Source organism: Erigeron canadensis, chromosome 8 (genome assembly GCF_010389155.1).
Source record: "Erigeron canadensis isolate Cc75 chromosome 8, C_canadensis_v1, whole genome shotgun sequence".
NCBI lineage: Eukaryota > Viridiplantae > Streptophyta > Magnoliopsida > Asterales > Asteraceae > Erigeron > Erigeron canadensis.
Genome location: NC_057768.1, coordinates 34,947,401 through 34,962,054, shown reverse-complemented (window position 1 = coordinate 34,962,054; position 14,654 = coordinate 34,947,401). Strand labels below are relative to the sequence as shown.

The window sequence follows — 14,654 nt, the reverse complement described above, 5'->3', positions numbered from 1 at the left end:
TCATATATCATAGAACAACTTGCTGAAAAGCTTATGGTGATCGACTTGTAACCGAATGACGAATGACAAGCTTCCATCATTGAATGGGCTTGGTAACACAAAGCCCAAACCTTCCGCTTGTAGCCCTGCAGGCCCAACAAATATAGGTGGACCCCATCCGAAGTCAGCATCATATAGTGGGAGCTTGGCCCAACTAGTTATTCCAAGATTGGAGGATTTATAACTCTGAAAGATACCACCAAGTAGAGTCTTTAAGTCGGGTTGTAGTTCCAGATAGTCGAGCGTTGACTTTAAATAATCGTCGTCGCTCATCCGTATCGCATTGTGGATTTTTCTAGCAGCACACGAACTAGGATTCGATTGAATTTCACCCGCTATGGATGTAGGAGTTGAGTAGACAACTACATTCCCGAAATAACATTTAGGCAAATTGGGTTGAAAGCGGGCCCGCCCATTAGTTGCGATGTAGAGCCTAGTTTCTTGATCATCTGGAAGCCCACGGGCTTTACACATGCACTTCCAAATATGGCCCGAGATCAATTCAAAAGTGCTGCAGGTGATCATTGGGTTACCATCTTCCTTTGATTTCAGTTTAAGCACATTGAGTTGTTCTCTTGATAACTTGAATATTGAAGGTACGGTTTCATTTGATGGGGCTTCAAGCGACGATTTTAAGGCTGGAGTTGTTGGTCGGAATTCTACGTGTTCAAAGGCGGGCTGAGGTGGGTCCCGAGCATGAAGGAAACTCCGGTCTATGAATGGCGGCATGGTGAGGTCAAGTCCACGAGCCATATCGGACCATGTGTTAATAAAGTGGAATGTCGAGGTTCCATCCGCGACGTTATGTTGCACCCCAACTCCAAGGGCAACTCCCCCGCATTTGAAGTGGGTCACCTACTCAAATTTATACATCAATTAATTTGATTATGGATTTATGGTATACATTTCAGGTTAATTAGATTTCAAATTTCAATAGTACGTAACAGATAAACTTAGAATTAATTCATAAAAAAAAAATACTTTTTGGGAAGCAATTAAGTTATTTTAAAAAAGTGAGCAGATATATCTATATTAGTGTTTACTATTAAAATATATCGGCAGCTTCAGAAAATAGTCAAATACCTTCACACTTCACAGGGCCTAAAATCTAGACGGGTTGGATAATTAGTTGAACTTGGGCATCAAGGTGGCACAAAACAATATGTTCTAAATGTTTCTTAAAGATAATTGTTAATTATTTGATCTTAGTTAATCAAGATGTTTAATTAATTCTTCTTCATTGATGTTTTTGTGTTATATGCTTATAAATCCAACTTATCATTTTGATGTTTTTGAGTATGACACGTACACTTCACCCGATATGGTACGTAGTTACCTGCAATATGAGTACAGGATTGGATTCGATTGGAAGGGAGTAATCAACAGCCGGGATGAGTATTCGAAGCTCCATGGTGGGTGCAAATTCACCGAAATAATCAATCACATCATCAGATTCCGCTTCCACAAACAAGGCGCCTTGTCCCTGACAATCAACCTCAAGCCTACCCGTTTCATCTTCTTTTAACCGCCCCCCAAAAGGGTAGAATGCAACCAAAGCCCTGCTCAATGCATCTTTCATAACTTGTGCATCAAAGAAGTTGGCATGATCACCATTCGACCGGTAGAAAAACACTCCTGTTGTGTGAATATTTGGAGCTGCCAGGTCAAGGTTAGAACTCCATAACTTTATCTTTGGTGTCACCTTCGCCGGCTTCACCATCGTGGATTCTCTTACTATGATCTTCATATGCATGTATATATCTTCACTGCTTAACCAACTTCAGTCCCTTTAGATCATGTACTTAAACAATATAAACTAGGTCACGGGTTTTGATCATTAATTAATCATCGTATTCTACTTTCTACGTGCAAAAGTTCGAGTTATAGAATGAAGATCGAATACAAAAGTTGTTGTTTTTGTGTTTGTGTATATGTTTAATCATATCAATTTTTGATGAAATGACAGAGAAGGAGAAATGCAGAGAACTGATCGAATGATTAATACTATATTCAAAATTCCTATTTACGTAATACTATACTTATAGGAAAAATTGTGGAAAGTTTCTTCAAGAGGACAATATGTATTCAATTCTGTACAAATAAAAAGATTTCATACAAAATTTAAAAAGTTTGCAACAAGTTGTTTTCAAATGATGTTCACACAGATAAAATAATTGATCTAATGAAAAATCTAAATTATGTCCAAAAATCTTGAGAAATCTTGGTGATGTACTAATTAAGGTTTTCTTTAGATTATGTACTGCATTATAGTAATATCATAGATAGATGGTGACTTGTTAATTATAATAACATAATGATTAGTGATCGGTTTTATCTTTCGTCGTACAAACTTGTTTTATTTGAATATATAACGTAGATTATTATCAGTTTAAGTGTTTAGCAACACATTAATTTATCAAACCTTAAAAATCACACTTTTTGTTGTATGCACCCATTTTAAATGTATACTTCTACATAACAAGATATTTTTACATTTCTGGAAATAAAGATGGAAAGAACTTGAGACAGATGAGAACTAAATTGTTGAATCTACCGCCAAAAACCCAATACAAGAATAATAATAACAATAATATTTATAGGAGAGGCATTGTACGTAAAACAAGTATTAAAGTAAAACAATTAAAACAAGATCTTGACCCTTAGATCATGATTAAATTAATGCACGAAAATTCATGAAACAATTGATGCACAATGATTTTCATGATGCGCGATAATATTTAGTGAAGAAAAAAAACATATTGTTTTATTTGTTTTACTTTAATATTTTTTTATTTTACCTAAAACCAATATCTATATGATCTAAACTGGTCATAAATGTAAAAGATCTATTTTGCATAACACATGTTACTTGATTTGATGAATTATAAACAATTGAATCTTGGAATCACGATATCATCATTTTTTATTCTTGTACCATATAATAGAACTGATAACAGAGAATACATATATGTAACATGTAATCTATACTATATTATAAAAAGAATATCCTTTTTTATTTTTGGTAATGTTGAAAATATGTAATATTTTTACTTGGCACCTCTTAAAATACTTTCACATACACTACCTCCTTAACATCAATAATTAAATTACACTATCAAACCTTTATGTTTTAAAATACGTTCATTAACCCTTTACATTAATTATATACACAACTTAACGTTGCTCCATCACCAACCGTCGCCTAACCATCACACCGTCGTGGCCACGACTACCGCCGCATCGCGCGGTTACCGTGCTAGTGTATAATAAAATAAATGATAGATTTATAAAAGTAGTGGTATCTTTTATCAATTTCCCTTAATTTGTCCATTGGTTAGTTTCATGCACAAAGTTTTGCCCAATAGATATTATCGTTAATCTTGCATTAGAGGGTCAAACTTACTCGTATTAATTTAGCTAGGAATGTTTGTCGAGTCTATATAGTAGAATCTTAATACAAGAATATTTAAAAGTACATAATTGTCAATTATAAAAAAAAAAATAGTACTTCCTCCGTTCCACTAAACTTGTCTTTTTTTAAATTTTCAAAGTCAAACTTTACAAACTTTGACCATAAATATTTTTATTTGTATTATATAATAGTTGATGAAAGTTATACTAATGAAACACACATTTAAAACCCAATCAATTCATATAACATTTATCAAATATTATATAACATAAGCAAAAATATATATGGTTAAAGTTCGTAAAGTTTGACTTTGAAAATTTAAAAGTTGACAAGTTTAGTGGGACGGGAAGTACAAATTGATGATAATAAAGCAACGTTTGCAATCATAGTTTCGATGGCAAGGAAGAATCCTCACGGAAGATTTCATAAAATAACTTGCTAAAAACCTTCATGTGTTCAGCTTGCAACGAAATGACTATCGATACACTTTTGTCTTTGATCGGGCTTGGTAACACGAAAGCCAAACCTTCCAACGCAATGCCACCAGGCCCCATATATATAGGCTCTCCCCATCCAAAATCAGCATCGTGAACCGAGATGCCAGACCAACTAGTTATTGCAAGATTCGAGCATTTAAAAGTCTCCGCCATACCATACGCAATAGCCAGTAAATTGGGCTCTAGTTCTAAATAGTCGAGTGCTGACCTTAAATAGTCGTTGTCCATCTTTTCTAGTGCGTCGTGAACTTTACTAGCTGCGTACGAGCTAGAATTAGATTTGATTTCACCTGCAATTGCTACAGGAACGGTTGTCATGACAACATTCCCAAAATAACCGAGAGGTAATGAGGGCTGAGAACGAACACGGCCATCGGTGGCTATATATAGCTTGGTTTCTTGATCATTCTTTAGCCCACGGGCTTTACACACACAATTCCAAAGATGGCCCATTAGCAATTCAAAGGAGTTGTAGCTAACTTTGTTGCCATCTTCTTTTGATTTCAATTTGAGGAAATTAAGTTGTTCTCGTGATAACTTGAAAATTGAGACCATGGGCTGATCACTTGATGGGGATTGGATTGGGGAATTCGATGTTGGAGTGGGCTTGTACTCGATGTGTTCGAAAACTGGTTGTGGTGGATTCCGAGCCCGAAGGAGGGTTCGGTTAATGAAGGGTGGGAGAGTGAGGTTTCGGCCCATAGTCATTTCGGCCCAAGAGTTAAGGAAGTGTATCGCAGATATCCCGTCGGCAACGTAATGGTGCATCGAAGCTCCTAAACAAACCCCCCCGCATTTGAAGTAAGTTACCTGCAGATTGAATTTACATTAGATCTTTATATTTTTAATAATGAGATATTTGTGATTTTATAACTAAAAAACTAAATTTACATTAAAACTTAATTAATTAACGTATTTGACTTTAAAAAAATAGATCTGGATTTGACTTTCACTCTCATAATTTGTCAAGTAAATTATTGTGAGTATAATTTTAAGTTCTTGAATTTCATCTATTCATATAATTTGAAACTATGCATAAGATATGATGCTATTAAAAACATTTTGATGTAAAAAATATGTCATTTCACATCTTCAAAAATAATTTTACCAATTCAATTAAACAACATTCTCATAACTTCATAAGTATAAATAAAATATTGATCAATCTAAGAATTCAATTCTATTGTTTTGAATTTAAAAAACAAATAATTTACTATAGTATTCCTTTTAAACACGCTTTGTATATTAACTTATAAATTAATTTCTGAACTATTAAATTTCGAACTTTTTTTTGTCTCTAATTGGGTTTTACATATGTTTACATCGATATAACTTTCATCAAGTTTTATATAACACAATCAAAGATATTCAAGGTCAAAATTGTAAAAAGTTGACTTTGAAAATTTAAAAATGGACACACTTAGTGTGACAGAGGGCGTAATTACCTTGAAACAGTTTTCAGATCAGCTTCTTATTAGTCATTATACTATGTTACTAATAAATACTACTGTATCAGATAACATAATTAGCCAAATACAATATACTTGTTGTAACTAATTATTTTTAGACCTTTGATTTGGGTTTTGATATTATGTCCTAATTAAACTGGTCAATATGCAGTCAGAGAATTAAGGAAAACCATACAAAGTTATCTCTCGAACTAATTGAACTCAAGACCTCTGAGTAAAACTAAAAAGACCTCTCCAAATACTATTTACAGGTTAATTTCTGCATTGGTATCAAAATGGTAAGTATTAATTTTCACAAATTAATTAATATCATAAATTATTATATAGGTTTTAGATAAAACAAAACAAGTATTAAAGTAAAACAAATAAAACAGTATGTTTATATTCTATCAATTTGCTTCGTGAATCTTCGTGCATCAATTTAACCATTATCTAAGAATCAAGATCTTATCTTATTTGTTTTATTTTAATACTTATTTTACAATACCCAGCCTCTTATTGTATATCCCTCATTTCATGTTATATTTTAATACTTATTTTACAATACCCAGTGTCTTATTGTATATCCCTCATTTCATGTTATCAAACAAATCAGCAAGTCGGCATAGCTTGGTGCAGCCACGACAAGCCATCAGACAAGGCTGGTAGTCACTGCCTAACGCCACTCCACCACCTGCCTCACCACATTGTCAAAATACCTTAATTCTATTACAAAGTATACCCAAAAGCATCATGTGGAATAATGACTCTAGCTAGTGATACTACAATAATAATATGCCAAATTAAATTAACCTTCTCTACTACTGATCAGATCACCCATCCCTAACGTGAAATTAAATAAGTAATTTAAGTGTAAATATATACCTGGGCAGTAACTAGCGGAAATACTTCCATTCCTAGTGAGTAATCCACAGTCGGGATTAGTTTCTGGACCTCAGACGTGGGTGCAAAATCACCCAAATCATCCATCACACCATCAGATTCCGCTTCCACAAACAATACACCTTGTCCTTGACAATTGATCATCACCCGACCATCTTTCTCGTCTTCCTTAGTAAATCGCCCTGCTACGGGGTAAAAGGGAACCAAAACCCTGCTAAGGGCGTCCTTCATTACTTTAGCATCAAAGAAGTTAGCGGGGGCACCATTGGGCTGCCGGTAGAAATACACAACCGGTACATGAATAGGCGGGGTTATCAGATCAAGGTTAGAGTTCCATAGATTGATCTTCGGTGTTTCTTTTGCCGGCTTAACCGTCGTTGATTCTCTTACCACGATCTTCATGCGCTCTCTGCTTAACTATATATACGCAATGTACATTTTGAAAATTAAATTCCCGTTGCAATATATATATATATATATACGGAGAAGTTAGGTGTATGACAATCCCACACTCACTTTTTCTATATATATATATATATATATAGGTTTAGGTAAATAAAACAAGTATTAAAGTAAAACAAATAAAACAATAGGTTTCTCTTCACTTAACATCACCGTGCATCATGAAAATCATCGGACATCAATTGCTTCGTGAATCTTCGTGCATCAATTTAACTATAATCTAATGGTCAAAATCTTGTCTTTTTGTTTTACATTAATACTTGTTTTACAATATTCAACCCATATATATATATATATTATAATTCAAATTTGCATGTATTGTAGTTGAAGTTAACATTATATACTGTAGTATATAATTATATATGCATGCAATAAAAAAAAAAACAAGTTCATGAACACTTTTTACCTCGGAAATGTGTTGAAGATCGGAAAGAAAAATATGAATCCGGTGTAAAATGTATTCAAAGTTTCGAACACGTTTGAGAAAATTATGATAGTTTCTATTTTTGGAAAGGCTTTGAGGTAATATATAGATCGATAACGGTGATCGAGATTGTGTTTAAATATTAATATTGCATCTTTGGATCACGAATAAGCCAACTCTATCACAGATTCCATTCAAACGTAGTTGACTTTTCCTATTTAAATATAGCAACATACACGTTAGTTGTAAAATAATACGAGTATAATACAATGTAGGTTGTGATCATTTAATAATTGGTCAAATTTATTGTGATTGAAAACCTAACATAATGTATTTATAACTCTCATCGGCATCATTGCCGGAAATTATAATATGGTACGATCGAAACTCTTAATCAAACGATATCATTACGTCGTTTAGGGGGCTTTGTTCTTCTCGATCACCGACCTTGAGACATTTATAAAAATGTTTGAAGTTGGACGCATATGAGCATGGTGTGAATTTGATGGAAAGCGATCCAAGAGATAGTGTGGTAGTTTGATACGGTACGGGCGTTGCCCTTAATGTCATGGTGTCGCCAGAGGAGGTGGTGGTGCCGTGGTGGTGGCGGTGGTGGTGGCGGTGGTGTGTTGCTATAAACACATTATGTTTAGTTTTCAATCACAGTAATTTTGGCGAACTTTTAAGTTTTCACACAAATTTTAATTTTCAAATAAACATTTTATAATATATAAAATAATAAAATATAATTTAACATATAAGTTTTAAGCTTACTATGCACACTTAATATACTAAACCAATGCATTATTGGAGTTGATATTTAGAGTTAATTAATCCTCTTAATGGATTGTTTTTCTTTGAAAATATTGGCATGATCAGTGTTGGCTTAACTATTTTATAGGAAAGGAAACTAATTTTAGAGATCTATTTCATTATGATACAAAATAAATGTAAGAGATTTTAAGGTTTAATCTCGAAATACGTTTCATATAGTTCAAACCTGTACTTCTTGTAAATGGTAAATTTTTGTTGTGAATATATCACTTCCCATTGGCGAGCATATGCATTAACAAGTGTGTGGCTAGACCATTGTGTGGCTACACATTTTGTCTATGCAAAAAAGGATTTTCCCATGCCCGATCAAATGTGTGGCTAGACCATTGTGGATGCATAGGACGAAATGATTACAACTGAAGCCTCCAATTACACAAATATCATGTGGTTGTGAACTTGGTGGGCTAGTAAAAAGCGGTAAACACGTTGTATCTCCTTCTTTGCTCAAAAAAACAACCGCCACATTATACCTTGAAGTAATGAGTAACCCAATGTCTGGCATAATCATCCAATATGGTGGATCTGTAAATCCTCCTTCAAAGTGATTCAGCATGTATTGAAGTGATTGTACACCTTCTTTGTTAAAAAGTGCAGTGTATTTTGCATTATGCACAGATAACTCATCCAATAAATCCATACGAATTTGACGCCAATAATCTTGATGACGACTAATGCAAACAACTGACGCTCTAAATCCACAGTTTCCATCTCCTAGTACATTCTGAACTTGTGTGATATACGGAAGAAAATCTTTGATACCCTGATCAATTAAATAATCTTCATTGTTCATATACTTGGATCTGGATTTTGGGTTTCAGGTGTATACATATATGGATCTGGATTGTGATAATTTATATCGTGTTAGACTTTATCGAAATAATATGAAATTTAAGACATATAAATATATTTATAGCAAGTACTCTTACTAATAAAAATGCAATAAGAAACATATAAATATAAAAATAATAAATGCACTTAATAATAAAAACTCAATAATTACATAATATGATACATAATTATATATACCTCATTAGTGAAAAATTCTGGTGTAATTATAATAAATTTATTGTCTTCCATTGGATGATTTTTGAAAAATTCAGACATCTATTTATACAGATAAAAAAACATATCAAAAATTTAAAATATATTATTAATAAAAGACAAACTAATGAACTTCAAAAATACATACTGCAACTGTTTTATTTATTAAAAAAATTAAAATGATGATTGATAATATAAATTTAGAATGTATTATGTTAAATCAATTTAATAACTTTTTGATAATAATCAGTTTTATAAAATAATACATTTCATAACTCTTCAAATACTACCAAAACCTTTTCCATATATAATGAGTTATATCCCTCAAAAAAAACACACATACCCTGCCGGAGGTCGCTGAAGGCGAGGGAGGTTGATTTATTTGTTTTTCTTATCATAAAGTGGCGGTTGGTGGTGGTTGCGGTTTAGATCTGAAGGTGGCGGCTAGTACTTGTGTTATGTCGGAGGTGGTTGAAAGTGGTGGTGGTTTATTTACTTGCTTGTGTTATGTGCGGTCTATGGTGGGTGGTGGTGGTGGTTGGAATTTGGCGGACGTGGAAACGGTGGTGGCGGCCAGAATTTGACAGAGGTGGCAGCAATGGTGGTCAACAATCAAAATGTTAAAAATATTCTTTCAATGAGTTGTAATAAAAAATTAACTTGCTTGTGTTATGTTTCTCTAAATTTGTATTTTAAAAAATGATTGAAAGTGTTAAGTTTATCATCACTATATATAGTATAGGTTTTTTTTTGAAGTATTGGTGGTTGAATTAATTAGTTTATTGTTCCAATTGATCTTCTAACTATATTTTAATTTTCCAAAATTATAATTTAAGTGACTTTTCTCTTTTTAAACAAAGTTATATATTCAAAACCTTGACTTTGATTATATTTTTTATATTTTGTGTTTTTTTTTTCTTAATAAGTTTGCTTATAAATATTAATCTTCCTTTAAAGATTGTAAAAAGATAAAGTAGTTAGGTTGTTGCTGATTGATTTGGACTAAACTAAAACAATAATAAGAAAAACAAAATAAAAAATCAGAAATTAAAAAACCAAAATAAAAGATCACACTTTATTTAAAAAAAGAATTAACTTAGAGAAAAATATATAAACAATTAAAAAAATTACAGTATAAGTATTATTTTCAAATAAAATAAAAGAAAAAAAATTTTAAAAAAAAATTGAAACAAAATCACACTTCAATTGTTTGTAAACTTCTAGGTCCATTGCAAAGATTTAGGTGGAGACTTTGTTCCACCTTTATTAATATTTTTGACTAAAAAAAAAATTCTAAATTAAAATAATTTGATAGCTATAATGACTTCCCTAGGGGAGACGGAGTGGGAAAAATTTTTTTATTAACCCTCCCAAATTCATTCAATAACAATCATCTAACTCATTTTAATCTTTCAACCATTCCAACCAACCGTCTCAACCATTTTTACTGGCGCCCCATAAATCTTCAAGGAAACTCCCATAAATCTTCAACCGAAACTCTTCTGGATCATTCCAAAAGAAAAAAACTATTCATACCGAACAAAACACCCCTAACAACAACAACAATGCCTGGAGACGACCAAACCCTATTAACAATAATCAAAACCGCCCTAACAATAATGGTAATTAGTTAATTAATTAATTAGTGGTTCAGTAATTAGGGATTGCTATTATTTTCTTTATTCATTAATCATCAATCAGTTTTTTTTTATTACATGTAAATGTAATAATTTATTGATAACATTGCTATTGCTACGATTATGATTTATAAAAGAGATCAATAAACGACTGGTTAAAATATTTAAAAGGTTTTTTATCGTATTTTTATCCATGTTTTTAAGGTTTTAATATATTTTTTACACCAAAAAGAACAGACCTTAGTACGTTTATGCAAAACATATATACATACATGCAAATAATTCGTACATTATATAAGACCATCCACAACAAGGATGTCCATAGGAAATTTATGGTGACATGGAGGTTGTTTGTAGGAAGACTATTGATGTGGGTGATGACATGGAGGATGTCCATCCATGGTTGTTTGTAGAGAAGGATTGTGAATAATGAAGAGAGATAAAGGTAAAAGACAAAATTTACTTCGAAATTTATATAGTTGTTTGTAAAAAGGATGAATATATTATTGTTGTGGGTAAAAAGTGTTTGTGGGAAGGATGGATGAAAAGCTGACGTAGCATGTTGATTAGGATGTTTGTTAGAAGGATATCCTGAACTGATGCGGATAGTCTAATAAGCTCGATCTTATTATATACATATAGTATACATGATACATATATACATACATGCAAATCAATGATAATTTTTTTCCTTTCCCTTCTATGGTCTACTTTCTGAATCCCAGGAGTGCAGTATGGTAGTTTGCAACACCCTTTTTTTTTTCAAGGGAATTTCAATTTGTAAACCTAGCAAAAAAATGCCTTGTGCTGGATGTTGTCCCTTCATGTTTCTCTGATTTGTGTGATTTTTGAATCATGAAAATTCACCAGGTTGTCGTTGATGAAGACCACCTTAATGAAGCAGCGAACAAAAGGATCAAGGTACAAGTTTTCTTTTTTTTTTCTTTCCAACTATGGGTATGAAAATTCTCTTGTTACTTCAAGAAGTTTGCATTGGACATGGACCATGCGGATCATTTTTTTTTCAGCAAACAATTCTGCAATGAACCAGGTAATTAATTAAGTGTGTGTACATTCACTTAATAATAACTTGTTGCTATTATCTTTCTTCACTTTCATACACACACATCTACATCTATATATATATATATATATATATATGTTTCAGATGCCAGAAGAATGGGCCAGCAAAATATAAGAAGACTGGAAGATCCTCGAGGAACAGCTACCTGGTATGCTGTTTTCATACAACTAGTAATGAATAGATATCTACCGGTTCACATTTTTTAAGTTCAATGATTGACATTGGGGTTGTAATTACAGAGACTATATATGTGAGGGCTTATAAATCGAGGATGGATCTTTTAAGAGCTGTAATTATCGGACCAGATGGCACTCCTTATCATGGTGGTCTCTTCTTCTTTGATGTGTGTTTCCCAAGCAACTATCCTGATAGCTCGCCTGTATGTCATTCTCGTCTTCTTTTTATATCTAGTAGCTACGGGTCGGCTTAATTACATGTCAATTAGATTAAACCTCTTGAATGAATCTGTTTCAGCTTGTGCATTATCACTCTGGTGGTCTGGGTATCAATCCAAATCTGTTCATCTGCAGCGAGGTTTGTTTGTATGTTCCTACTAAAAGTGGTGGGTGGGAGTCGATGTGGGTGCTTGGCACTACGACTATGCTCCAACTTCTGGTCTCCATACAGAATCAGATTTTGAAGGCTGATCCGCTGTTCAACGAGCCTACATATGCCATTCTGAAAGGCTCTTTTTACGGAACGCATGCTTCATTCCTATACAATGAGACTATTTGGATAAAATCACTGAAAACAATGATGTATGATTTTAAGATTTTCCCTTTTTTCTTCTTCTACTTGTAGAGTATGTTTATCGATCTAATGAGGTTAACAAGTAATTAATATGTTAATCTGCTATTGGATGACAGAACTTTGAGGCATTTGTGGCTTGTCATTTTTGAGTTCATGCTCGTAATATATATCTTTCGGCATGGAACAAGGAGCCCTATTCAAGCAAGTTCGAGAAAGATTTGCTTGCATGCGATGAACCTCTTGTGGCTGCATTTAAGAAAACCGGGCTAAAGGAGGAAGAATTGGAGATAGAAGAGTAGTCAAGACTTGACAAAAAGCTATCAGTAACTCATATGTACTTATTAACTACTTATCATATATCAGTATTTAGCAAGCGGGTGCAGTAATCTTATTATGGTAGATTGCTAAATACTTGCCACTTGGGTGGATATTTTTATGTAAATTTTGATGATCTAGGGTGTTACATAACCATTTATCCCTTTAATATATACGATGATTATTATTATCCATTGTTACTAATATTATTATTATTGTTATCGTTATTTTACACTTTATAATCGTAATAGCAAATGAACAGTGCCAAATCCAATATGATATTGACACATGGCTCTCGTGTTGTCTAACCATCTTCTGTTATATTTGTTAAAGCTAAGTGCCAAATCCAATATGATATTGACACGTGGCTCTCGTGTTGTCTAACCATCTTCTGTTATATCTGTTAAAGCTAACTTAAACTGTTAGATTGTTCATAATGTTAAAAGCGATTTATATGTGTCCTTTATGCTTCTGGTTTTTGTTGTTTAATTGTAGAATTCAAGCCAAAATTATACAATCAGGTTTCTGGCATTCAATCTAAATTCTTTTTTTTTAATGCGGAGTTCAAAGTATTTCATCCAAATTAGATAAACCAAAAAAGATTACAGTGCATATGAGGTAATAGGCAATTGAAATTAAACTAAAGAAAGGTCATTGTTACCCATGATGCTGGTAGTACAACAAACATATAAAATCGGGTCAATGACATTGTCATTAACATCTTTAGATACTAGTAGAAATATAAAATCTTGATGCATATATTCAAGATTCCTACAAGAGAGCCAAACAGCAAAATGACACATGAAGCAAGTAAAGCATATTAGAAATATGTTTTTTCTATACGCGCCCAAAGGAGAGCAGAGTAACTTTCCTTATTAGCCACCAATGCAGCTAAAAAGATGTCTCTAGCAACCTTTTCCCACAACCCTTTCTTCTCTTGGGTTAATCTCTCGATACCCGCTATCGTATCAGATTGATATCTTTTCGTGTTATCATACTGCCCAACCAACTTTGCTAACAAGTATACAAGATTAGGACAAGCTTTTGTTTGAATATTAGAAAAATAGTCAGGGTCAAAGATTCTTGAATACCTAAAAGATGGATTAAATCCATCTTCCGTGCCGTCTTCATAATACTGATGAATGTTAAATATCTCCAATACTCCATCTCCCAGTTCAGGAGCTTTCAACTGACTCAATAACCAACTTGTAGACACATGTGAGCATGCTCTTACATGACAGAAGATTTGGTAAGCCTGCATTCCCGTGTAAGCCAAAGGGGTACTGTAGAGATATCGTACAAGACCCGAATTGACATCTTCATATTTATAAGTCGTCTCCAGCTTATTGATCATTTTTAACAGCGTTGTCTTCGCAACATTGGTGGTGCCAAATTGTTGTTTGACAGAATTTAACCACTCTATGGTGGGCATTGGCCATTCTGTAGGAATGTCATCACTAGTATAAAGATAAAAATTATGATATCTCTCATACTTTGCAGCCCATGAAGTATGAATATTATCAGAAGCTTTAGCGACGATCCTACAAAGATATCCGCAGACAAATACTCCATAACATCTATTGCCAGCTGATAAATATTCTACATTTTGAATTAATACTTTTAGTGTCTTAGATTCTACAGGGTCTGTCTCGTCCACCGCCCCTTCGACTATAGTTCCCAGTCTATTCAATTCTGCAAGTTCTTTTGCAACTCTTTCTGCCTTAAAACCAGCAGCAACCTTCTTCTTTGTCTGAAGAACCAGCTTGTTTAACTTTTCTCTCGCAGCCTGTACCTCCTTATCCTTTCTC

At 33.1% G+C, this 14,654-nt stretch overlaps 3 protein-coding genes across 3 annotated transcripts; 1 reads left to right on the top strand and 2 right to left on the bottom strand.

Moving 5' to 3' along the window:
* LOC122579454 (shikimate O-hydroxycinnamoyltransferase-like) lies at positions 1-1,792 on the bottom strand. The gene is made up of 2 exons (XM_043751638.1): positions 1,376-1,792; positions 1-894 (listed from the first exon to the last, which is right to left on the bottom strand). The coding sequence occupies exons 1-2, from the start codon at positions 1,790-1,792 to the stop codon at positions 1-3; spliced, it is 1,311 nt and encodes a 436-aa protein (XP_043607573.1).
* Positions 1,793-3,732: 1,940 nt separating this feature from the next.
* Positions 3,733-6,701, bottom strand: LOC122579436 (shikimate O-hydroxycinnamoyltransferase-like). The gene is made up of 2 exons (XM_043751612.1): positions 6,282-6,701; positions 3,733-4,758 (listed from the first exon to the last, which is right to left on the bottom strand). Exons 1-2 carry the CDS (start codon positions 6,699-6,701, stop codon positions 3,835-3,837), a joined length of 1,344 nt encoding a protein of 447 aa, XP_043607547.1. The 3' UTR covers positions 3,733-3,834.
* A 4,336-nt stretch (positions 6,702-11,037) lies between these two features.
* LOC122610700 (probable ubiquitin-conjugating enzyme E2 25) lies at positions 11,038-12,582 on the top strand. The gene is made up of 5 exons (XM_043783667.1): positions 11,038-11,099; positions 11,568-11,618; positions 11,726-11,748; positions 12,021-12,160; positions 12,256-12,582. The coding sequence occupies exons 1-5, from the start codon at positions 11,038-11,040 to the stop codon at positions 12,580-12,582; spliced, it is 603 nt and encodes a 200-aa protein (XP_043639602.1).
* Positions 12,583-14,654: the final 2,072 nt, after the last annotated feature.